This window comes from Nansenia antarctica, assembly GCF_963989245.1.
Source record: "Nansenia antarctica genome assembly, chromosome: 2".
Taxonomy (NCBI): Eukaryota; Metazoa; Chordata; class Actinopteri; order Argentiniformes; family Microstomatidae; genus Nansenia; species Nansenia antarctica.
In genome coordinates this window covers 5,547,057-5,571,282 of record NC_137675.1, presented here as the reverse complement: position 1 = coordinate 5,571,282, position 24,226 = coordinate 5,547,057, and the positions used below count along the sequence as shown (strand labels likewise).

Genomic DNA, 24,226 nt, shown 5'->3' with positions numbered 1-24,226 from the left:
CCGTGCACAACATAATAACATGTAAAGACAACCATTTTCACAATGTGTGCGGCCTACTTTCACTTTGTGCATTCAAGCTTTGAGTGACGTTTTAGATATTAAATCAGTGTTCCTTTATACTCCACATATCATAACCATGCAAGATGATATTTTCATATTTGTTTGACAATCTGAAACGTGTACTTACGTCTTCCATTCAGACCTTAAGATAATGAAAAATATAATTAGCAATTTTCAGATATCATTCATCGTGAATAGGCCTCTTCAACATTCCTCAACCAAGCAGCTATAATCCAAACTAATAAGAAGAGATAGCAATGTATGTATTTATCAATGTGTTGAGCCGAGAGTTAATTTGCAATGAAAATATAATATTTTCGAACACATAACAGAACACTGAAATTACCCAATGCTCTTAAAAAAAATCATGTTAGCCTACTTTATATATAGCCTATGTTAGCATAATTGATAGCCCCGTTTTTATATAGACTTTAAGTGACCACGAGAGTGTATTTTAAGATAGTCTCAATGGGCAGTTTATAAGACAATGGATTAATGTATCCAACGCGATCCCTTTGTTTTCATCGTTATCATTTTAGGAGGTTAAAATCCTGCTTGAACTCACTTGTATCTGTGTCCTCCGGGTCAGCCTCCAGCTTCGGGTCCGCCAGGTGGCTCAGCCCGGAGTGGACGTACATCTCCGGGGACAGACTGGCCTCTCCGTGCCTGTCCCGCGCCGCCAGAGAGCTGATATAAGACATGTTCTCCTCCCCGTCCGAGAACGGGGGGCTGTCTCCGGCTGCAGCGAGCATGCAGGACGGCGGCGTTTGGAAATGCTGCTGCTGCAGTTGTTGGGGCGACTCTTCGTGCAAGTGCTGCGTATGGGACGGGTGCTGCGTATGGGACGGGTGCTGCGTATCGGACGGGTGCTGCTGGTCCAACTGGCGGGACGGGTGCTGCGTATGGGACGGGTGCTGCGTATGGGACGGGTGCTGCTGCGTATGGGACGGGTGTTGCTGGTCCAACTGGCGGGACGGGTGCTGCTGAGACTGGTGGAGGTGCTGTTGCTGCTGCTGCTGTTGTTCTATCTTGAGAATATCCTTGACAGAGAACGGCGTCGAGGTGAGAGGGCTCGGAAGCATTATGCCATCAAGGTCCTGCTCGCTCGCACGAAGGAAATTAATCCCGCGGAGTAACATACACCTTCTTTTTCCCCCTTTTTTTTTTTTAAGACTAGGCCTAATTGATTTATAGGTTCGGTCATTGGAGGCTGGTGCACTATACGCCGTTGAGATCCCTCATCCCCAAAACAAGACAAAATGGAAACGTCGATCAGGCAGGGAGTAATAGTCCTGGTTTGTCCCATGTAGGCCAACGTGCCTCCTTTGACAGCTTTGTGTCTGTTTTTGTAACTCGAGTTGGAGCAGGGCGAACCCCCCTCTCCTCGGGCCGTGATGTCACTCCGCTGGGGCGGGATGCAGGAGACAGAAAGGCGTTGAGACGAGCCAGTGGCGCTAATGATCCCCCCGTCTGAGGGGAGGTGTAGACGGGGGGACCGCCTCCCTGACACTCCCTACTCCTAGATCATTCCCATGAATATCGCCAGCATGAAGTATTGTTGGCCTGTGTGCTAATGCTGTGAATGCTTTATTATTACGCGTACATAATAAGCATGATTAATTATTCATAAGCATTGTCCATAGTGTTCTATAAAGTTGTTCTATAAAACATATCAGTCTGTAACCACCTGCACTTTATCCCCAAATGAAATAGGCAAATTGCAGAATGTACCTTGAGGTGGAATAAGACATTTGACTGTGATGTTTAAACGTTCCGGCCTACTTCTGGGCATGTTAGAATAAGCATATACGATTTGACGAGAAGGAGAAGTCAAACATACAATATTAGTCCTGTGTTCTCACACTCAAAAAGGGCGCACACTGACTAAATCCAGGAAACCAAAAATGAAATAACCAATCATTTCCAAATAGGCCATTGACATTACATCAAGTGACTTATAGCCTATATATATAGACAGTTAAATATTAGTAACATGGTTTCACATCGCGGGGTTTTATCGCCATGCAGGCCACTCCTTTCACCTTCAAGTTATAGGTGTGCATGCCGTGCGTAATCTGCATGGATAAATAAATGGATCAAGAAATATGTGCGATTTATCGAGAGCATGAAGCAGCACAACTCAAAGAGTTACGTGCCTGTCGCCAAACCTCGTCAAGGTCAAGTGTTAAGCCTGTGGTCGGCCACTTGTGGACCCTGCTAAATGCAGAGGGGACATGCAGGAAGGAGCCATTCTAGTTTATATGAATCTATACGCTCCTCTGATGCTTGTAGAAACACTAGTGCGTCATATCTGTAGATAACTTCCGCAGGAGTTTTAGTATTATAACATTATCCAATTTCGAACATGAGTTTTCCCCGCAGTAGCCTATAGGGCCGGTGTCTCTCTGCCGTCCTTATCGGCAGTGTATTAATAACTCCTGGGGGACGATAAGCAGGGCCCCTGGGGCAATTAAAATTCCTCCAGGAAAAACTGATTGACGTTTTTAGCCAATACAATCTTCTCCGTATCAGCTCCCTTTCCGTTTTGAAGGGAGCCCCTCTGGGTCTGTCACTTTGCGGCCTGCTCTCTGCCTCTCTCTCTCACTCGCAGCAACACTCCCCTTACGACGGCCGGGCCCCAGGTTTTTCCTCACCCGACACAAGGCAGATAGGTGCGTGGTGTTGGATTCTCTGACAGAAAAAAAAGTCACCCTTGTTTGTGTGTGTGTGTGTGTGTGTGTGTGTGTATGTGTGTGTGTGTGTGTGTGTGTGTGTGTGTGTGTACGTGTGAGTGTGTGTGTGTGTGTGTGTGTGTGTGTGTGTGTGTGTGTGTGTGTGCGTGTGTGTGTGTGTGTGTGTGTGTGTGTGTGTGTGTGTGTGTGTGTGTGTGCGCGCGCGTGTGTGTGTAATACCAAATGTCATTTATTCGCGTACAAAATGATGAAGAATATTATATGTTTGAAAAGTGAGGCAAGCACGCCTTTTGGTTTGACTTGGCCCAGGATGTTGGGCATGGTGTAATGAATGTGGGCCTTCAGGCCAGCCCAACCCACAGACCAAAAGAGGAAGCTGAAAGTGTAAGACATAATATGCTTGATGATGCAGCGTGGATCAGGCAGACACCACGGCGCGCATTGGGATCCGTGGTATATCATCCCAGCGGTCATGTCCTCATGTAATTCAGGACACTCGTAAAAATCTGCCAAACAAGCACCGAACAAGGCCACCGGTCGACACTGTTTAGACTGGCGATGGGACTCAAGACATCGTGTCCGTTTTGTTTAAATAAGCATTAAATCCAACAACTCCAAACGATGTTAGCTAAGACCCAAAAGAGTAGCACTGGGATTGGAATAGTTCGCTCACTCCATAGTTTGCCACGCTCACCTCGATTGGGGCTGTTCCAGTTTGAAAATATAGAGAGTGTGTTTTTTCCGTCACCGAATGCAAACGACCAAATCTATTGCATCGAAGCGTGTTGGCTAAATAATAGCCTATAGGCTAAAGTAGGCTATTTTTAACAGCAATTATTAGCGACATTTAGCATTTGAGTATTGCTTGGAAGTGTAAATAGCACGTGGATTGGAATAGTTTGGGCATTTTCCTAGCCAATACATATCATAATTGAGCTGATATTTCCACCACTCTCGCCCGTGTTGCTATAGCCATTGTATTAATTGAATATTTTTAGAATGATTTGAAAGTAATTTGTTGGTGACATAAAAAGGCGACATTGAAAGGCGTAAATATTAATTTAGGGATACAGTTTCCAAACGCATAAGCTCCAATTTTATAAATAATATAGGGCTTTATACACTTTATTATTTATTATTATTTATTTATTGCACGTCTATATTGCACGTCTATATTGCAGTGTTTTGGGGTTGAAATCCAATATTTTTTTTTAACATTTCGTACGAAGAGCATATTTTTGGCGATTAGAATTCACTGCCCTGCAATTAAGTTATTTGAGACCTTTTTGATTATATAAATGATTGATGTCAATTTGGGGAAAAATTGGAAAGTAGTCAATGTTTTGGTTTGAATTGAATTATAAGCAAATATTGTATAAAGATGTCGATAATAATAATGATTGTTTATGTTTTGCAGTTTAATTATGAATAATAGTTTATGTATTAGTTGACAATTATGCTATAACGTATTGATATAGCTACATCTACCTTTTTTACAGGCTTATTCACATCAATTGTGAATTTTTTGTGAAATCATGTGAAATCATAAATGCTATAACTAAAACCTTTTATTTTTCTTAAAATATCAAGAGATTAATTTGAGATATTGAGTAGAATATTACAGGCTTATCATCATTGCATGGTTATTACTGTTATTAGCATATTAAACATCTATTGTTGCTATGGTGTTTACGGTTTGTTTTATGTCGGTGATAACGTTGATGGGTAATGCATCCTAATTTGAATTCATTTTCAGCAGTGTTATTTTTGGTGCCGCGAAATGTCCTCAACACTTTATCACCAGGTTTATTACACTACGCAGTCTTGGCTTCCAAACACAAGAAAAGCGTTGAGGACCAAACGCCGTTGGACAAAAGGCAGACCTCGGCTATTCTCACCTCATTACCCCGCGTCTCTTCAGCTTCTCCCAACTGAATGCTGTGATCCATGCCAGAGCAACGGTGCTCAACCTCCCCACAGCGTCTCTCTGGACGTGGAGGGTTTGTTATTGGCCTGATCTGGGTCACTTATCTCCTCAGTTTACCACCATGGAACCACCATGGAGCTGCTGAGATATCTCCTCCACGGAGCTGGAGAGACGTGCATGCTCCTTCCGTCGAGTCACCTCTCAGTCTGTCCTGAAGACAAGGGAGGCCCTGGCTGGCAGCTATATAATGTTATGGAGATATCGATTTGATATGATCTATTAAAGCAGCAGAGTATTAATGTGTCCATATTTATATCGTTTATTTCTTTTCTCTATATCTTGAGCAGAGAGGCTCACATCGTTTTTAGAGTTGACTTGCATTTTGGCAAGGGGGTTGCGGGGTTGAGGATGCTTGGGGTGTGTGGGTATAGAGGGCAACAAAAGGAAACGCTACACCTCTTGTCTCCTGTCAATTGTGGCCAAGTCAAGGCGCCAGCCAGGGCCGAGTGGCTGGTTGCCGATTGAACCGATGAAGGAGAGAAGGAGAGAAGAGGGGAAGGGAGCGAGACGAGATAATCTCATCCGCTGTTTAGATTGAGCATGCAGCGTCTTCCTCGCGCCTCACAACGGCCCATTGGAGAGAGTGAAAGGGAGGCCCGCGCGCCCAACGTAAACAGGCCCTTTGCACTTAACGTGACTGAGAGAGTGTGTGACGGCCTTTCCGTTTGTTTGTGTTGGACAAAGGACAATTAGGATGTTTTTCATAAGGTAAGAAGCCTTCAACAACAAACATGATGTCGGAAGGGGGGTTTACTGCATAAACTAGTTTTACAATTGAAATAGTATTCCCTTAGCTTCATTGCCAAAGGGTCTTCATATAGGCTAAAAGCGATGAAAAATGCTCTTACGTCATGCGAAAAAAAAAGTCATGGCAAAATTTGGCACGAAATCATGTTGGCTTTTTGTGTTATTTGTTGTTGTAGATACAGCACGAAAAAGGCCCTATAGTCTGGTCCTTTCTGCATCTGCGCACAGATAACCAGCCAGCCTGAGTTGATTTATGGATCTATACACCTCCTCTACAGGTGGTTGTCCCTCCGTCAGTGCATGGTTCAAGTGTGGACTGAAGTCTCGTCAAACTTCTGTGATTTAGCCTATGAAGAGCGAGGCCCACAGTAATTGCTCTCCAATACGCTAAAGCTAAATAATTAATGATTCTCACAGCCAAAAGATCATTGGCAAGTGTTGAACAAATGGAGTCAAACGACGAGAATATCCAAAACGGCACGTCTTCCTTACGCTCCCTGGACATGTAATTAGTTTTAATTAGGCTAGTGCTCATCCAGGTAAAAACATTTTCAGAGAATTCACTGCTGTATTTTTATTTTAATGCTGTATGTAAAGCACTTTGAATTGCCTCTGTTGTGTGAAATGTGCTATACAAATAAACTTGCCTTGCCTTATAGGCTTATTTATGGAGTAGGTTTTTAGATGTTTATGAGGCAAGAATTGTTACACACACACACACACACAAACACACACACACACACACACACACACACACACACACACACACACACACACAGTGCTGCTTGAAAGTTTGTGAACCCTACATGGATGGTTATTATTTTTGTATAATATATTAAAATGAACTTATACAATCTTTATCTAAACCCCAATTCGTAATAAATTCCAAATAAAGTACACAAACAGAAAAAAGTCGAATGAATTGTCATTGTTTATTTAACAAAAACTAAAATGTTCTGTGTGCAAAAATATGTGAACCTCTTCAGTCAATAGCTTATGGCAGAGATAATCAGTCTCTGATTTTCGCCCACTCCTCCTTACATAACTCAGCCAATTGAGTGTGAGGGGTGTAATTTTTAATTTAATTTTGCCATTTAGCAGACGCTTTTAATCCAAAGCGATTTACAATTACGAATTACAGGGACATTCCCCATGGAGTAACTGAGGGCTAAGTGCCTTACTCAAGGGCACACTAGCAGTGGTGTGGTTTCAGCCGGGATTTGAACTCACAACCTTCCGATCACAAGTCCAACTCACTATCCACTAGACTAGACCACCACTACCCCATGAACTGGTGTCTGGCATGAACTGCCCGCTTCAGGTCCTGCCACAGCATCTCGATTGGATTTAGGTCAGAACTTCCAAAACACAAATCTTCTTTCTCCTGAGCCATTCTGGTATAGGTTTACCTGAATGCGTTGGGTCGTTGTCTTGTTGGAAGATACATTTTCAGCCCAGCTCCTTGACTGATAGCTTTTTGATGGATTTGATGGCTCAAATCTGGTTGAGATGATTTTACAGCCTTCCCCAGACTGATGAGCTCTCATACCCTCTTCCTGATGTCCTCTGAGATCTCCTTTCCTCTCGGCATGGTGTGTTTTGCATTCACCCGTATAGATAACACAAAACTGACCAGGTTTCTTATCTCTATTGATCAGAGTCCCACCCAAACGCTTTCCTAACGATCTGTCCTTTGATTGGTTCATTTGGTACCCAATTATTTACCCACCTGATTCGACTTACCTACTTGATTTAATCAATGCAACTTGGGGTTCACTTATTTTTGCACCTGCACTGCATGATTTCCTCTAAACCAACATATGGAATTGGTCAATATAAACCTGCTATGTCAAATAAAAAATACTTTCTGATTAAATAAATATTTCATGGTCAAAACTAAACAAGTCTATATAGCAGCACTTCTAAAGAAGAAAACCCAGCATACTGCCATTATTGTTTTCTACACAGTAATTTAATGGACTTTAAACCGTAATGTCTGCCAAGACCTTCACTTGATGCAAATGTTCTGAATGTGTTTCTTTTTAAATATATTTCACAATAAGTGTTTCTGTCCAACAGCTGGACCAGCAGAATGCTAACAGGCCTACTTTGAACTGATCCACTCGTAAGTATAATCCAACCAGTTAATTCATATACTCAAGGTCAATGACATGGCCCAACCCGCTGCCGTTTCATACGTCCAAGCCCACTGGTCAAAGAAAATATATTTGAAACAACCAGCGCGAATTTTAGAGAATCATGCAATGTTTTCTAGTGTTTTAGGATTTAGAGGCTATAGGGCTAGGGTCTGGGGGCTAGGGTAGGCCTATATTATTTAATTTCACTCAAGGGACAATGTGATTAATGTCCATAATTGTTATTTGGTTATTTATTATTCTTGATGGATAGCCTAATGTTGTCCAGTCGCCTATTTGAGCACTTGTTAAAGAGCATCTGTAGTGCAACTGTGCAATCTATTGCAAAATGTCTGTTAAATAAATAAATAAAATAATCAGCTACATGGTATTTCTCCACAACTAATACTAAAATGTATTTATAGGTCAACTAAATTGAATACACATTTCAATAATCTAATAGACCATGTATTCGCTTGACACGTTGGAAAACATCTGTTTCATTATTATTGCCGTGGGACATTCAAACACAAGGTTTTTTTTTAACAGTTTATTGACTGCATGTCAACTATTCAATATAGCCTATTCCATAAAGAATAGCAGTCATAACCCATTGGTTGAGATTATGTGATAGATTGTGATCAATCAAGTATGAGGCCGCACATATATAAACACGTTATTAATAAAGTAAATTGCTATAGCACATAGCCGGTGGTCAAACAATCTGAAGTGCACTATTTCATAAGGATTTATTGAACAAATATGTAAATATGTAAAACTGTGGTCCATGAAAGGTGCGCGTAAAAGTGTGCGGTTGCGCGTCGCGGTGAGTGCGGTGGGTTGTTTGGACAGCGAGCTGCGGCGTGGTCACTAATAGCTCCATTAGGCGGAGTGGGAGACGCTATCTCACTGATCCGTGAAGTCTATCTCCGCCCGAGCCGGCCACACACCCGCCAGGCTCCAAAATAATGCTTCGATAATGATTGTCAACAAGTAAACCATCGAAATAGCTTCCATTTGTGCTACGGTGGACAGGTGGAAACATGTGGTAGGCCTGTAGCTAAGACCACTGCTGGAGGAGAAAGGAAAGGTGTTGTCCTCTCTCACCCTGGACCCTTTGGCACTGGCCAAATAACAATGCTAATGTTGATCTTCATAATAGTAAGAAACAACCAATGCTAATATTTAAATGAACAATAATAGTAACATGAATGACAATTATTTATTATTATGAATAATAGTAATAACAACGACAGCAACAACAACATATTATATACATTATTAATAATATTATTGTAATTATTACTTTTTAAATTATTACTTTTTTAATGTAGATGTAAACAGGCCTTAAAGCATATTTTGCTGATGTAGGCCTACTTGTTTCAAGTGCAACCCCCTGACCTTTATACATAAATATACATATAAAAAAAACATAGCCCGATAGCCTATAGGCCTATATATATCTCTAACCCTATGGTTTTGTAATAGGTTACACTGGTTGCAACACGTAGAATCCGGAGCAATAAACTTCTGGGACAAGGTCGTGTAGCCATATCACAGATCCCTAAATACTGTACGGTGACGCAACTGTCTCTGTTTATCCACCCGGACGGGGTGTTGTATAAATTGTGGCGTTGAATGGTTTACCTAATAGGACTTCTGTTTCTCGTATTCTGTCACAGAGCACGCCAAAGCCCGGTGACAAACGACCGGCCTTTACCGGCAGAGGAATTCCTGATTTATGTGGGAAATGAAACGAGAATGAAACGTTTAACGATGCAAATGAGTAAATTATCCCAAACCATTAACTTAGTGGTACACAAACAGCCAGCGAGGAAATGCCTCTTGTTTGATAAATGCCCTTTCCTATCCACTAGTTTCTATTTCTACGGGTCAAATTCCTCGATCAAAATAGAAGAAATAAACGAAATCCTTTGGGAGCACTGGTTCGTATAGACAAAGCCCTCGCTTCTTGGCATCAATGTAAGCAGAAATTCTATTACCGAGTAAAATCATTAACAATGCGCCCACTTCCGCTGTTATTATAACAGAGGAAACATGTCGTTACATTTTAGCACTCAGATCAATCTCTGTTGTTTCTAATTTAAATGGCCCCTGCTTTGTTAGCATTATTGGCATTGCATAATTAAATGCCTGCCAGTACCTGTTTTTTATAGGCTCTATCCTATCCTGTGGTGACATATTGGCCTAAAAATGAGGAATGAATCCTACAGGAGGCGTTGTTAACGTCGCTGATGTCAGTTTAATCTTATCTCAACGGCTTAATTTCCCTAGGACTCTCAAGTGCCCAGTGAAAAGCCTGATGAATAATTTTCTTGATAACTTAGAGCATATGATGATTTCTCGCAGCACTATCATATCTGTTAGGCCTAGATTGAATTCTTCATTCACTTAAAGTGGTGTGTGTGTGTGTGTGTGTGTGTGTGTGTGTGTGTGTGTGTGTGTGTGTGTGTCTGTGTGTGTGTGTGCGTGCGTACGTGCGTGGACAGTTGCGGGTTGTCGGGGTTGCTGTCTGTATATAAACCCATGGGCATTAGTAGCTGGAGGGGAGGACCACTCAATCACTGCCGAGACAGCCGGATTCTCCCTCCTACCATTAGCATCCAGCCTTGTTCGCAGAGCGTCGCGTTTATCAGCTCTCTATCTCGTAAACAGTTCCTCCTGCCCGGCGCTCAGTGGTGGCCAAGGCTGCATGTTTTACAACCTGCAGCGGATTTGCCCATCAATTATCCCGAGCTGGAGCCTGGGGCCGGCACCCTTCTCTGGACCCCCCCCCCCTCCTCTCCTCTCCCCCAGCCGAGTCAAACAGCCGAGTCGTCGCCCACGCCGGCCGCAGCCCCACGGGCCGGGCGTCTATCTGGGTGTCAGTAGAGGACAGCGAGAGCGGTGGTTCTTCATACACACTGAACCGAGCCATTCCAATTTTCGAGTTTATCTGTGGCATCGCATAAAGCGAGTCAGTGTAGGCTACTCGAGTATAATGCGCCTTGATTCTGTCCACGTCTCCCCCGTTGCATTCCATCAGCCGCAGACGGGAGAGGACTCGGTTAGTGCGTAAAACTCGCTGCTCTGGCCCCAAAAGTTCATTTGTTTAGGCGTCGTAAAAAGACTTACACTCACACGACCTCTGTCATCCGTCAAACATGATAAATTAACTTTAAATGTGAGAGTGTATGGTTTCCTTAGCTATACATTTCAGTGAAATGTTGTTTTAGTGTTCTATATGACAGGTTCTCCCAAAGTAAAGCAAAAACAACAAATCACCATATTACACCCAAAACTTTGCATGAAACAGTTGCTTATAACCGCGTGATGTTATCAATTATTTGTTTATCATAGGCTACAGGTAAGTAATCTCATTGAAAAAAAAAAAAAACTCTATTAAAACATTGACACTGTTTTATTGTGCTATTTTACAAACCAATATACAATTAATCCAGAGAAATGTAATATTTTATTATACCAAACATCATCATTTCGGCCTATGATAAGACGTTTTGCTGACATCGAGGGATTGCCATAAATAAGATGCGTGTCCGTTCTGGGGAACAAGATTTCCCCGGAAAATACAAATCAATATTTTTGTCATTCGAGATTGAGTCTTTCAACAATGTATTTAATTGTATCCATAATCAATTACTTTACATAACCGCATTGACAGACCGTCCAGTGCACAATAAGCATATTGTATTGTTCACTGTATTTCACAATACTTGTGTGTGCGTGTGTGTGTGTGTTTATGTGCGTGCGTGCGTCACAATACTTTGACCCGTTACCCATGTTGATATTCATTGATTGGCATCATGCTTTTACGCAGCGAGGACGCGCCACCATCATCATTGCGCGTCCCCGTCCACCCATGCGCATCCCCCTTGACCCGCAATTTACCCCCCTCGAAGATGGAGTGCTGGACTGACAGTGACCATGGCGTGCCGCTGCCAGTCCCTGAGCGAGTCCCTGTGTTTACGCGGAGGAAGGGCCTGCTTCCTGGAGCTAACAAAACACAGGCTTCCACAGCCCAGCGAGGCTGCGAGGCGGGCCGCTCCGAGCCGGACGGACACGGCTAATAGATCACCCGCCACCGCGACCCCGAGCTGGACAGGAGTTCATCCCCGGGGAAGCCCTGGACAAGCCGGGTCAAGGGCCCCACCGCTGGGCGGGAAGAGTTTGTCATGTTAACGAGGTCCGTTGCAGATCCCGCGGCCCCCACAGACGGGGGGCTGTGTTTATGAGAGCTTCTCCGGGCAGGTTATCTGACACGGGATATAATGGTTCCTATAAGGCTCTTCATACTGTCCACTGCTTTATCAGCATGTTTGTTGCCCCGCATGAAGCTGAGTTGAAAATGTTATACGATTGATGTCATCATGAGAGAAACAAATAAATGATGTGGAATATATGTTTGTATTTTTCTTCTGAGTGAAGATGTTCATATGTTCTCATGTTCCTCCTAGGTTGATACAACAGAGTAGGCTCTTCTACACAGACTAGCAGGGTGAAGATGAACATGGCCACTGGTTGATCACCACTTCTCCTCTCCTCTCCTTTTTCCATCACCTGAGAGGTGGCAGTGAAAGGTGCCATGTTTGCTAAGAGATCTCTACTCTGTGTGTGTGTGTGTGTGTGTGTGTGTGTGTGTGTGTGTGTGTGTGTGTGTGTGCGCGTGTGTCCAACACAAAAAGGGATGTGTCCTCAATGCCTTCTCAATGCCTTCTGCTCAACTCTTGATGTGTGCGCGTGCATGCGTGCGTGCGTACCTGTGTGTGTGTGTGTGTGTGTGTGTGTGTGTGTGGGGAGGGAGTGTCATGTGTCAAGTGTGGGGAGTTGAGTTTCCCACTGGCCGAACCTGATCCTGAAACCCAGTCCAGCACATCATCTAATGACTGTGTAATGCCATGTAATTAGTTTCAGGGAGGTGTAATGATATTGGCAGTCATCCGGTGTGTGTGTCTGTGTGTGAGAGGGAGTGTGTGTGTGTGTGATTGTGTTTGTGCCTTAGTACATTAGTATGTCAACAAAGAGAGAGTTCAGGAGGAAATGTGTTAGTTTCTGCTTGTATGTTTGTGTTGGTTTGTGTGTATGTGTGTGTGTGCGTGCGTGGGGTTAGGTGTGTGCCTCTGTGTGTCTGTGTGTGTATGTGTCTGTTTGTGTGCGTGTGTGTATGTGTCTGTTTGTGTGTGTGTGGGGGGAGAGGGGGGGCTTGTTATCCTAATGGATTATGGTGCCATATGTGGAATGATCTATGGGGGCTGAAAGTCTCATCGTGGCTGTTGGAGTAGAAGGAGTCAGCAGTGCAGCGACTTAACGCTACGGTGACCCGAGTTTCTGATGTGGCGGGGGGCGCGGGGCGCGGGGTGTGGCGTAGTCCCTCTCTGTGTCACAAGAGCGCTTTTTAGTGGATGGCAGCTCTCTGGGGGGCCCCTGGGGAGTGTGAGTGTCTGCTGAGGCGGGTCTCTACACGACCAGGGCATGCTGCTGAGGTGTGTGGGTGTGTTGGGGAGGAGATGAGAGAGGTGGAAAACACAAAAAGTTGTGAGGTCTCACCGTGTCTGAGTCACTGCAAGAATGCCGCTGGAAGCAGCTTCCATTTTTTTTCTTCTTTCTTCTTCTTATGGCTGAATGTTGGTAGGAAGAGAGAAATTCCTCAGAGGTCATTTGGTGCAATGCTGAAAGCGCTGAAAGCCCCCCCCAGTACACTTAAGAAGAGGCTCACGTTATCAATGATTCATCAATCAATGCGCCAGGGGAATTGAATTGGAACAGGATCTTTACATATGTGACCACGGTCTGGTCGTTTGGTGCGCAAGTCGGCATCCGATTTAATGTTCAGACTTTTCTTTCGAAAAAAGGGGAATACATTTCAGCGTTGTTGAAAATCAATGGCACATCGCTAGTCAATTTTGTGAGCCTGCTAACAATGTAAAGTAGTGTTAACTAGTAACACTACTACACTAGGTAGCAGTAGGTGATTGCTCATCAAATCCATTGCATTGCAGTATTTTGGCTTCACTAGCGAGCTTGTGTTGTGATTTTCAACAATGTTGAAATGTATTTCTGTGTTTCAAAATAAAAGTCAGAACATTTTGATTGGTTTCCCACTTGCGGCCCAAATGATCACATATTCGTCAGGGTGAGATACTAAACTGATGCTGACTAGAGTGACCACTGAAATGCCCTACTCATTATTGATTTGATGTTACAAAACCTGACATGTTCAGAGCCACAATGCACAGTTGCGATTTTGGCTGACCCACCACTCTGTAAACAATGTGGAAAATTGGTGTTGTTTAGCTGAGAGAAGATGTGTTTTTACGGTAAAATCACGCACTGCTTACATGCTTGTTGTTGTAACTTTTTCAGAGTTCAACGCAATAATAATTAATGTTATTATTATTATAATTGTTATTATTATTAATAATAATATTATTCGCTGCTTTAATTAACATGAAATGTAAATATGTTGCACATTTAAACTTTAATGACAATCCAGTAAGGTAAAGGAGGGAGGGAGCTAGTTAAATGACACAGCAAACGAATATGGTTCTTAAAGGTTCCCGGGAATAGACTTGGAACATTACTTATAAAGTTGCAAGATGATACTTTTTTTCACACAATGTTATTTGTACTGAAGAGTTTAATGTTCCCTGTACATTGCTCATTATATGCTGAACTTGGACAAGATGTCCCTCAACATTAGTACAACATTCTTTTAACATTCTCTCAGAAACATCCATGTTGCACCAAACCTTTGACTGGTGAGAGGTATGTTCTGTAAATGTTAATCGAAAGGGACAGTAGCCTACGTCATGAAGTTGAATGTTGAATTTATTCAATTTATTCGATTTTTAGAATGCTAATTTATTAGAAACCTATACCTGATTTATTTTGTTATAATATAGTTATAAGATAGATTATTAGATTCTTAATATAGAGTGATTAGATTATATATTATTATAATGTAGATTATGTTTATAGATTATGTTAACGACTGCTGCATCAAACCAGTAATTATTTTCTCTGAACCACCTTCCATTGCATCCACATTTAGAACGATAATGGAATATCTTACATTACAACTTTATAAAAAAAAACGTGCGGGTATGTTACAAACATGCGTTGTTGCACTCTAACATCCTCCCCCTGTTCCCTAGTTGATGTTTGTTATTCGTTTATTGTTTCCCGTTTTATTTTGTTATACTCACCTTGTCTCTCGTTTCAGACAGTTCACTTCCTGCCACTGTGTCTCCCCTGCCCTGATTGGTGTCACCTGTCCCTCATCATCCATAATCCTTCATCTTTGCCCCTTGTTCCAAACGTACCAGCTTCCTATCCTAGTCTTATTTGAATTCCCGGTTTTTGATCTGGTCGTTTTTCTCGACCTTGTCTTTTGCCTCCTTATCTGATTATCTGCCTGCTCTTTCACTTGCCTACATGTGTCCCGAACCCTGCTTTTTCCCCTTTTTAAAAAAAAGACTATTCCTTTTGATTCAAGTTTTTGGTCTCAGAGTCGTGCATTTGAGTCCTCTGCCTGTGTACTGCTGCCATTACAGTACAAACTGGCCAAACTATGGCCAAACTATGGACGTTGTGCACTCTGCCTTTCAATCCCAGGGGAATCTGTCACCCTGACAAGCTACTCACCTCTATCTGCCTGGGGGTGAGTGAGCTGATAGAACACCATGAGGGTTAGGTTAGCCAACTGGCTGATCCAGCAGCTGGTGGCGTGCCTTGAGAGATTCTCGTCACCTCTCCTGTCCCGACGTCCCAGTTCTGACGTGTGACCCCGCTCCTGTTCCAGTTACAGCTCCGGTCCCTGCTCCCCTACTCACACCCGCCGGCACCGGCTCCTCAACTCTCCAGACCCAAACAGTAACTGTCGGGCATTCCTGGTCCAGTGTGGGACCAGCACTTTGAACTAGAGGCGTCGTCATTCCAGACGGAACAGGCCACGGTGGCTTACGCCATCACCCCTCTTCCAGGGCAAAGCTGAAGTCTAGGCTACACGTGAGTGGGCTATGGGTTCTCCAATCTGCAATTCCATGGAATGATAATATCATTGATATTATATATATGGAATGATACAGTTAAGGACAGGTGCCCTCCCTCTTATCTCGTCTGCGTTTGAACTTTAACAAGGTGCCAAGATCTTTACTAAGCTTGATCCTAGAAATGCTTATCACTTAGTAAGGATAAGGGAGGGGGACAAGTGGAAGACGGCCTTCAACACTCCTCGTCGTCACTGTGAATGTCATGCCTTTTGGACTCACCAATGCTCCAGCTGTGTTCTGCAGGCTCTGGCGAATGATGTTCTTCCAGACATGCTTAGTCAGTTTGTCTTCGTCTATCTGGATGATATCCTCATCCTCTCCCCTGATGAGGAAACCCATGTCCAGCACGTCCACTAAGTTCTCCAGCACCTCTTCGATAACCAACGAAAGTGGAGAAGCCTCTACTACGCTTCTACTCTTGCTTTCCTGGGTTTCATCATCTCGGGGGACAACCTTCAAAAGGACCCTGCCAGGGTCAGGGCAGTTGCTGAGTGGCAACGTTTTTTGGGACGGTTCATCAGAAACGGCTCATCAGCACTGTTGCCGCTCCACTACATGCCTTCGCCTCCTCCGTTGTCAGATTCCAGTGGTCTCCCCAGGCGGACCGGGCTTTCCAGAGGCTGAGGGAGAGCTTCACCCTCCTCACTCTCCCAGATCCCCGTCAGCAGTTCGTTGTGGAGATGGATGCCTCGGACGTGGGTATCGGGCGGTCCTATTCCAGCGGTCTCAAGAAGACAACAAGCTCCATCCCTGCGTCTCCCGGAAACTCGCTCCTGCAGAGAGAAATGATGATGTGGTAAAACAGAGAGCGGTTGCCCGTCAAGGTGGCTCTGGAGGAGTGGTGCCACTGGTTAGAGGGAGTGGAGCATCCTTTTCTGGTTTTGACCGACCACAAGATCCTGGAGTACATGCGGACCACCAAGCGACTCAACTCCAGGCCGGCCATAACTGTTGAACAACATCTCTCATCAGTATTAAAAAAAAACATTCCCGCAACATCCCCATTTTCATTGAACCAGATCATTGTCTGATGATCTAATAATGAAAATGAAATGTTTTTCGTCATCGTCTTCAAAGCCTTGTATGTGCGTTGTATGCTGTTATATAGTATGTGCTGAATAACATTAAGATGAACGTCCCAGCTGCTGTCACACTGAGAAGCATTCTGCATACATGCTCTGGTTTCGGGCCTAAATGAAGAGGGCTTAGATTTCAGTTGTTTTGTTGAACTGAGATGAACTAACCATAAGGGATTAGTATTAACTCAAACTTTGAGTTCTTTCTTTCTTTCTTTTTGTTGAATGGCTGAAACTGGGAAAACCGTCCCATTGCAATGTGTTCAACTTGTTGGTGATTGGAGAATGTCAATCACCTGCTTGAACCATGTGGTAAACAACGCAAAAAAAGAGAGAGAGCTGTCAATATCTCACATTGATCCTAGGCTTTGTGTTCGCTTTTGGAGTCTGCTTGATGTCTGTCAACATGAGGACCAAAGAGGTGTCATATCAAATAAAAGCCCTGGTGAGCTCAGCAATCACAAACAGGCTGGTAGGCCAAGACAGACTTCTACAGTGGATGATGGAAGAATGCTCACCATAGTAATTAAGAAAAGCCCCAAAACAACTGTCTCAGCTGCAGTTCACCCCATGGCCACATTGTGTAGCTGGCTTCAGATCTGGGCAGGATTGCTCAAGTGCCACAGACCCACGCGCTCATGTCTGGTCCAGAAAGTCCTGAATGCTCGACCTCTAGTTGGATAAATGTTCTTATTGTTTTAGTTTTGTATGCCATAAGTTGTTGATTAATAGTGTGGTTATCGCTATGTCTGTGTGTAGTTTCAAACATATTTCATGGATATAAATTGTTTGTTGACAAAGGGATTGTTTATAAAACATTACAATCAACAACCATTAATTTGGGGTTATGACAAGGTAAGACTGTAGCTCATTACCCATTCATAAGTCAAATCTTTGAGAAGTAATGATAGAACATTGAATTGACCATAGAACAATAGAACAAATCCTAGATGGTGCCGATTAACATCACAAATCGCACAAAAAAACCCACACATGCTCCAAAAAGAAAGGTTGTTCTAGGGTCATCAAGCTGTGTAATCACGGAGATCAAAATAATTGTCCCAACTACTGTGCTTCATAATAACTCATTCCAGTTGTTTTGTGTTTCTGTGTATCTTTCCCCCTGAATGCTGACCTCCCCGGGAGTAAACATTTCACTGAGAGAGACTCGGGCTGTTCCTCTACTCCTGTGGCGTCCCAATCAAAATGACAATCTGTTTTTGGAAGAGCCTCGATGTCTCATACATCACCGGCCAACGCTCTAAATAAGAGAGACATTTTGGGTTTTGGTCAAGGAATTATTTGTCATTTGGGTGGGTGGGAGTTTAGGCTAGTTCGCCAGAGATCGAAGAAGGTGGGGGGTTGGGGTTTTGCTGATGAGAGTTAAGATGCCCCCCCACCCGCCCCACCCGCCCCCCCCCCCCCCCACCTCCCCACAGCAGGTCCCAAGGTCTCAAAGGCAATGCCTCCACCAGGAATAAAACATCCTCTCATAACAACCATGAAAGCCGATGCAAGGGGGAGCAAATTATCCCCCCCGCACCACACACACACACACACACACACACATACATTACATACATATTTAATGTTAGAGTTATGCTTTGACTGAACACAAACGTGCAGAGTACTGTCATCTAGTGGAGAATCGATTCATTACATGACCTATTTCTTGACCTGACCACACTAACAAAAGTGCTTATTTTATCAGTTTTAAAACTTGATTTGAAGATATGCAATTTACTGTGATTTTGCATGAGCATTTGTGGTTTATAAATGAGACATGCTTAGAAAATAATCATATTTACCTCCACGTCAGCCTCTCACAAATGCCTGCTGTTGAATTGTCTACTGTTTGAGTACTGGTGGCCCCTTTTAAAGAAACACCTAATATCACTTAATATGAACACTTACCTTTTTCATTCTGCTTCAAGCACTGCTTCTGACTTTATCCCTTTTTACTGAGTTATTGGCCCTTTTTTAGTCGTTTTAACAGTCTCGCCCCACCACTTAGTAAACAAGTTATGTTCTTCAACAAACACTGGGGTGTTTTTGTGGTATATGTATTGAAATGACCAATTTAACAGAAGACACTCTCACGGATTCCGACATGAAGTCTCTTGTCCAGACAGTGGAAAACAAGGAATCTGGATAGTACAGTTCCTGTCAGCTGGTCTTGAGGCCTTGCTGATTCCCCTGAGAAAGTGACCCTCACGGCCCAAAAATAGGGCCTTTTCCCAGAAGTCGGCCATCTTGTCTTCCCTGCTTCTTGGATTTAACCTTCACCGCAGCTGGCACTGCAACAATGAGCTAATCCATCAGTGGACAGACTCTGTCTGGGCTTTTGGCATGGCAACACAACGGTCCTCCTCTTCTGTTCAATGGTTGAGTGAATCTATGTGATGTGTTGTTCACTATAGCCTACAAAAGTGCAAACATCTGGAGACGCCTTGATATTTCTTTGAGACTTCAATGAGGAAGCGTTACAATAAAAAAAAAAGAGTTGGAGAGGTAGCTCATTCGTTGTAAATAAGAGGATTGTTTTTCCCCATTTGTTACCTCCCCAAGTTGAGTTTTGCTAACTAAGTTATTCACATTTATTTCCCATTAGTTTGCTTTCTTTTTCTATCTATAGCAACACTGCCTCATGTCTTTAATTATTAGGGGTCTCTAATTGTGTTTACACTCTGCAGTATGTTGATACTTGTCTTAACATGGGTCTGCGACCCACTGACCCCACCAGACACTGGCTATAGATTCTCACTTTTAATTCAATGTTTTCTTATTGTTGCAGATTGATTTCACCATTAAGAAATGACAAGCCTTCTTAGTCCCCCTATTTCACGGCACCAGACGTATCAGACAGTTGGCTGGACAGGTGTCTCTGTTAGTCAGGTGTGTTCCATCACATAATTTATGCAGGCATAAGAAAGCTGTCAATGTCTAATATTGATTCTAGGCTTTGCATTGGAGTTTTGAAGGGGGAGCTATTCTGCCCCCCCCCCCCCCCCCCCCACATCGAGAGCCCTTCCCCTGAGAAGACAAATGGCTGTGAGCTCTGTGGGATCTTTTGAGAGGTGTCAGAGCTGTGATGTCATCAGTATAGAAGTAATTCTGGTTGGGTCTACTTGCAAACAGCTCCTAATTTAAATGTGGTTGGAGAGTGATATCAGAGCAGAGGTCAGGGGATAGCTGGTTCTCTTTTCTTTGTCCTGTTGTTTGATTCTCGTCATGAGCTGTGAGTAGTTTGAATGACCTGTGGTCCCTCTCTCTCTCTCTCTTTCTCTCTCTCTCTCTCTCTCTCTCTCTCTCTCTCTGTCTCTCCCTCTCTCTCTCTCTCTCTCTCTCTCTGTCTCTCTCTCTCTCTCTCTCTGTCTCTCTCCCCCCCCCTCTCTCTCTCTCTCTCTCTCTCTCTCTCTCTCTCTCTCTCTCTCTCTCTCTCTCCACTCTTGCCCTAAATCAGCACAACCTCAACAATTATTTGCACATAGTGATAATTACATATTTGGAGTCAGATTACTAATATTAGGAAAATAAAATGTTTTGTACCTTCTAAACAGTGAATTTAATAATAATAATAATAATAATAATAATAATACTTGAATTAAAGCTGAGAGTCTCTACTTTGATCCCATACTAATTGTTTGATTTAAAATCCTAACTATTGGAGTACAGAGCAAAAAAGCAAAGCTGACTTTTTCCAATACTTAAGGAGGGCTCTGTATGGGGTGTTTTCTGTTTCATTAACATAACCCTGTTATTAAAGTATCTTCTTCGATTCCTATTCAAATATGCTTCATTGGCATAACAGTCAAAGCCACAATAATGTTGCCAGTGGAGTCAATTCTGTGATCGATCCTCATCCTGATCATACGTTATCTATAAATAAAAATAAATAAATACAATGTATCTATTCCACCATCTCACTTTACTCACTAACGGTGTCTGTGACAGGACGGTATCATATTCTATTCTACCATATCTTACCATACAGTATGTAACTCGAGTTGAAATGTTAAATAAAGTCACTCCACTCCTACCTTACCTATACATTCCTAAACCTCAGTCTACCAACCCATTTCTTCAGTCAAGGCCAGCGTCTCATGCAGGATTGATGGTACTGGCTCGTCCTGAAAACAAACAGCAGACGTGCGCTTCTAAAGGCTGTCGCTCAGCAACCACGACCCCTGACCCCCACAGGCGCTGCGCTGTTTGTTGATGTGTACCTACCGACACGGGTCACGTCCTGTTAGAACTGTAGCTGGGCTAGACTCAACACCGTATCCGTAGCCACACAGACATACACACACACACACACACACACACACACACACACACACACACACACACACACTGAGACATCCCAGTCTAGGGACACAAATGGTTGTGATGACAGGGTGTTGTTCTGGGATGGGTCTGAATAAGAAAACAACACAAAACTCAGTCCTGAAAAATCGTCACGTTAGAAGGTTCTATCTCCATTTTGGTCAAAATTGAGTTTTTTTTACAAACTCAATGCCTGTGTGGTGTTATTTTTAAAATGTTGACATTTTTGAGTTAGTAATTAGTAAAATACAAAGGTTCCATCTCACAAAACATAATGGAATGTAAAAACGTTGACGCTCAATATCTCTGAACTGCCCTAAACGGAGAACCTTATCATTCTAAGCTCACGAAATATAATTGTATTCATGGCATTAGTCTGGACAGTCCACTGTTGGTGTTAGTTTTGTTTACAGAGGTAATCATTTGATGAGTTGTTCTTATTATCCTGTGAAGAGCATTGTATTGCAATCTTGTCTGAAATGCTATGCCATACGAATACAAGTTTGATTGATTGATTGATTGATCTCCCGCTTAGTAACACCCCACATGACACACCCTTCCCCAATCCAGCCACCATGTCTTAACCGGACAACTTTTATTTTCTATTTCTGCTCCAGTGGCGCTGTCATCTCCCAACATATACCTAAGTCACTGGTCTAAGTGTACAATTCTGCCATTAGGAAGAATGAGGTTATGCCAGAGAGAGCTTTTTTGGATCCACACCCTGAGTTATGAGCTGATTTCGACATGAGCGTTGTGCTATGAACAAATGACCATAGACCCTATATTTTCTATGCTATATGATGGCTACTGCCTGATGTCTGCATGTTGTAGCATTTCTCTATAGTTTTTTTGTTCTGTTATGTGTATATATTGTACATATTTCATGTATTTATTTGTGTTTCCCTGTCTTTAGTAAACACTTGTGTATGTGGCTTTTGTAGTCCACTAAACCTAGGACTACAATTCCCTTGATGTCTAACCATTTGATTTGGCTAATCTTGTTCAAATGTCGGTTGAACCGTATAACACTGCATTCACTTACTGTGATGGCTATCATGTCTATCAAAATGATCAAATTAGCCATCGTCCTGGCATGATTGAGTGTTGGTTTCAACGCACCTGTTGTTTGTCGTTCATCCGTTTGCAACAAGAAACTCTGGACCTTTTCATGAATTGAAGTGGTCTTAAAATCCAAAGTCCAAATAAAAGTAACAAACGAAAGTAATATGTGTTGGTGTGGTGTGGTATGTACGCGTGTGTCAATGTTTGTTTGTATGTGTGTCTCTTCTGTCGGGCCTATCCCCGATCCGAATTCAATAGCAACGTTAACAAACAAAGTTATCAAACAAAATATATTGTATCAAACAAAAACTTGTATCAAACAAAACAACAAATCTTCTCTAATGTAGTGGTAAATGTAGGGTGATGAGATGATATACTTGTCATAAGATGTAGCGTGATGTAATTGAAGTTGAATGTGTGATGGTTGAAAAACTGTGTCGCACCCTCACGTGTCAGGACTCATCAAACCCAAGCAAGGAGAGCTCACTTCCTTATATCCATTATGTCCTTAGATTGGGCGAGACCCATTTTCAAAATAAAAGTCCACTGATAGTACCACTTTCAAAGTACCATTCAAGAAAGGTTTTTTCATAAATAATAATACAAAGCTTTTTGGCTCCAACATTGATGTATGCCTGAAGAAGGTCTATGAAAGACCAAAAGCGTGCAATAAAAACATCGACCTATGCACAGTTTTGACTGTGCGGATGCTGCTTCTTTTCATTCCATTTGATACCCTTCAGCTCCAGCACCTCAGCTAAATCTGATGACGGATGAGCGGTGGTATTTTCACTACAATTCTGCCATTAAAGGCCCAGCACCAGGCTGTAACAATTGTGGCTGTAATCAAGTGATTGTTACCACTATTTAAGATCCAGTGTGATCATTCTAACAAACATCCAAGGCCCAGTTGTTCCAAACTTTTAATCTGGATCAGAATAATCCTGATTCTTTTCTCTCATCCAGGATCAGATCGCTGATTTCCTCTATACGACTCAAAATCAGCCAGATAGATCTGATCTTGATCCAAAAAAGAATAAGGATAATTCTGATCCAGATTAAACGTTTTGAACAACTGGGCCCTGGAGTTTCCACTGAGTGCCAGGATGCTCCTTCACGTCATTCTGATTCAGTGTCTGTCTCAGCTCTCTCCTCTAGCCTATTGGGTCCAGGGTCAGGGTTAAGGGTCTGAGTCACAAAGTGCACTGTATTCAGTGGCATAACTACCATAAATGCAGGTGATGCGGCTGCAGTAGAGCCCAGAGTCAAGTCATGTGGGGCCCACAGCCCTCGAACTATCATCATATTCATGATAAGGTCTCAAGCCCTGAGTCTCTACAATATAAACTGATACTAATATATACTAATACCTCAATGTTACATTTCTACATTTCACATTTCAAGAATTAATGCCGGCCTTGATGTAAAAACAATTACAAAGCATGCAGAGGAGTTTTGGGTTATGTTTGACACGTGACATGCGTAACGTTACTGCGCGTCCACATTCCGCAGAGAAGAAGACATCTAGCTAGAGAACATTCACTGAGAGAGAAACAATGATGCCCAAGCACCAGAGTGGATTTCAGAAAAGAAAAGCAAAAAAAAAGAAAAACTCTCTAAAATAGCGAGTTTCTCTAGCAAGAAAAACACAGTTGAATAAAAGACGCCACCTCCGGCTACAGCCAGGCCTAACGTTAGTGCGCCACCGCTCCCGCCACCCATCCCTGGAGATGAACGTGAGAGAACCAGCTCATATTTATATTATATTATTTATTTGACTGTTGTCAATGTGCTGGTGGTGTGACGTCAACAATATGTTCATGATCTGTGTTAGTTTTCATGATGCTCCGCTGCGCAGATTAACCAGTAGATACAGGCCCCTGGCCGCGTTCGGAAATCAGCTCTGAGAGAGCCAGAGCGTCCACGTGACTGCCTCTTGTCCAATCAAATTACTTGGTCCCTTTATGACGTTGAACCCAGTGTACGCTCTGGCGAATATACGAACGCAGACAGGATTCAAGTTATGTGGGAGCTAATGGGAGCTGAGCGGTGTGTGTGTGTGTGTGTA

The 24,226-nt window shown here is 42.9% G+C and overlaps 1 protein-coding gene across 1 annotated transcript in view; it reads right to left on the bottom strand.

Moving 5' to 3' along the window:
* The window catches only part of LOC308151248 (homeobox protein Nkx-2.5-like), a gene marked incomplete at both ends in the record, with an annotated part of 2,128 nt that extends 929 nt beyond the window's left edge, over positions 1-1,199 (bottom strand). The window contains 2 exons of the mRNA XM_080524079.1: positions 626-897; positions 1,051-1,199. Of these exons, the coding sequence (XP_080380205.1) occupies positions 626-897; positions 1,051-1,199 (421 nt within the window). The remainder of the gene's footprint in view (positions 1-625; positions 898-1,050) is intronic.
* Between the last annotated feature and the right edge of the window lie 23,027 nt (positions 1,200-24,226).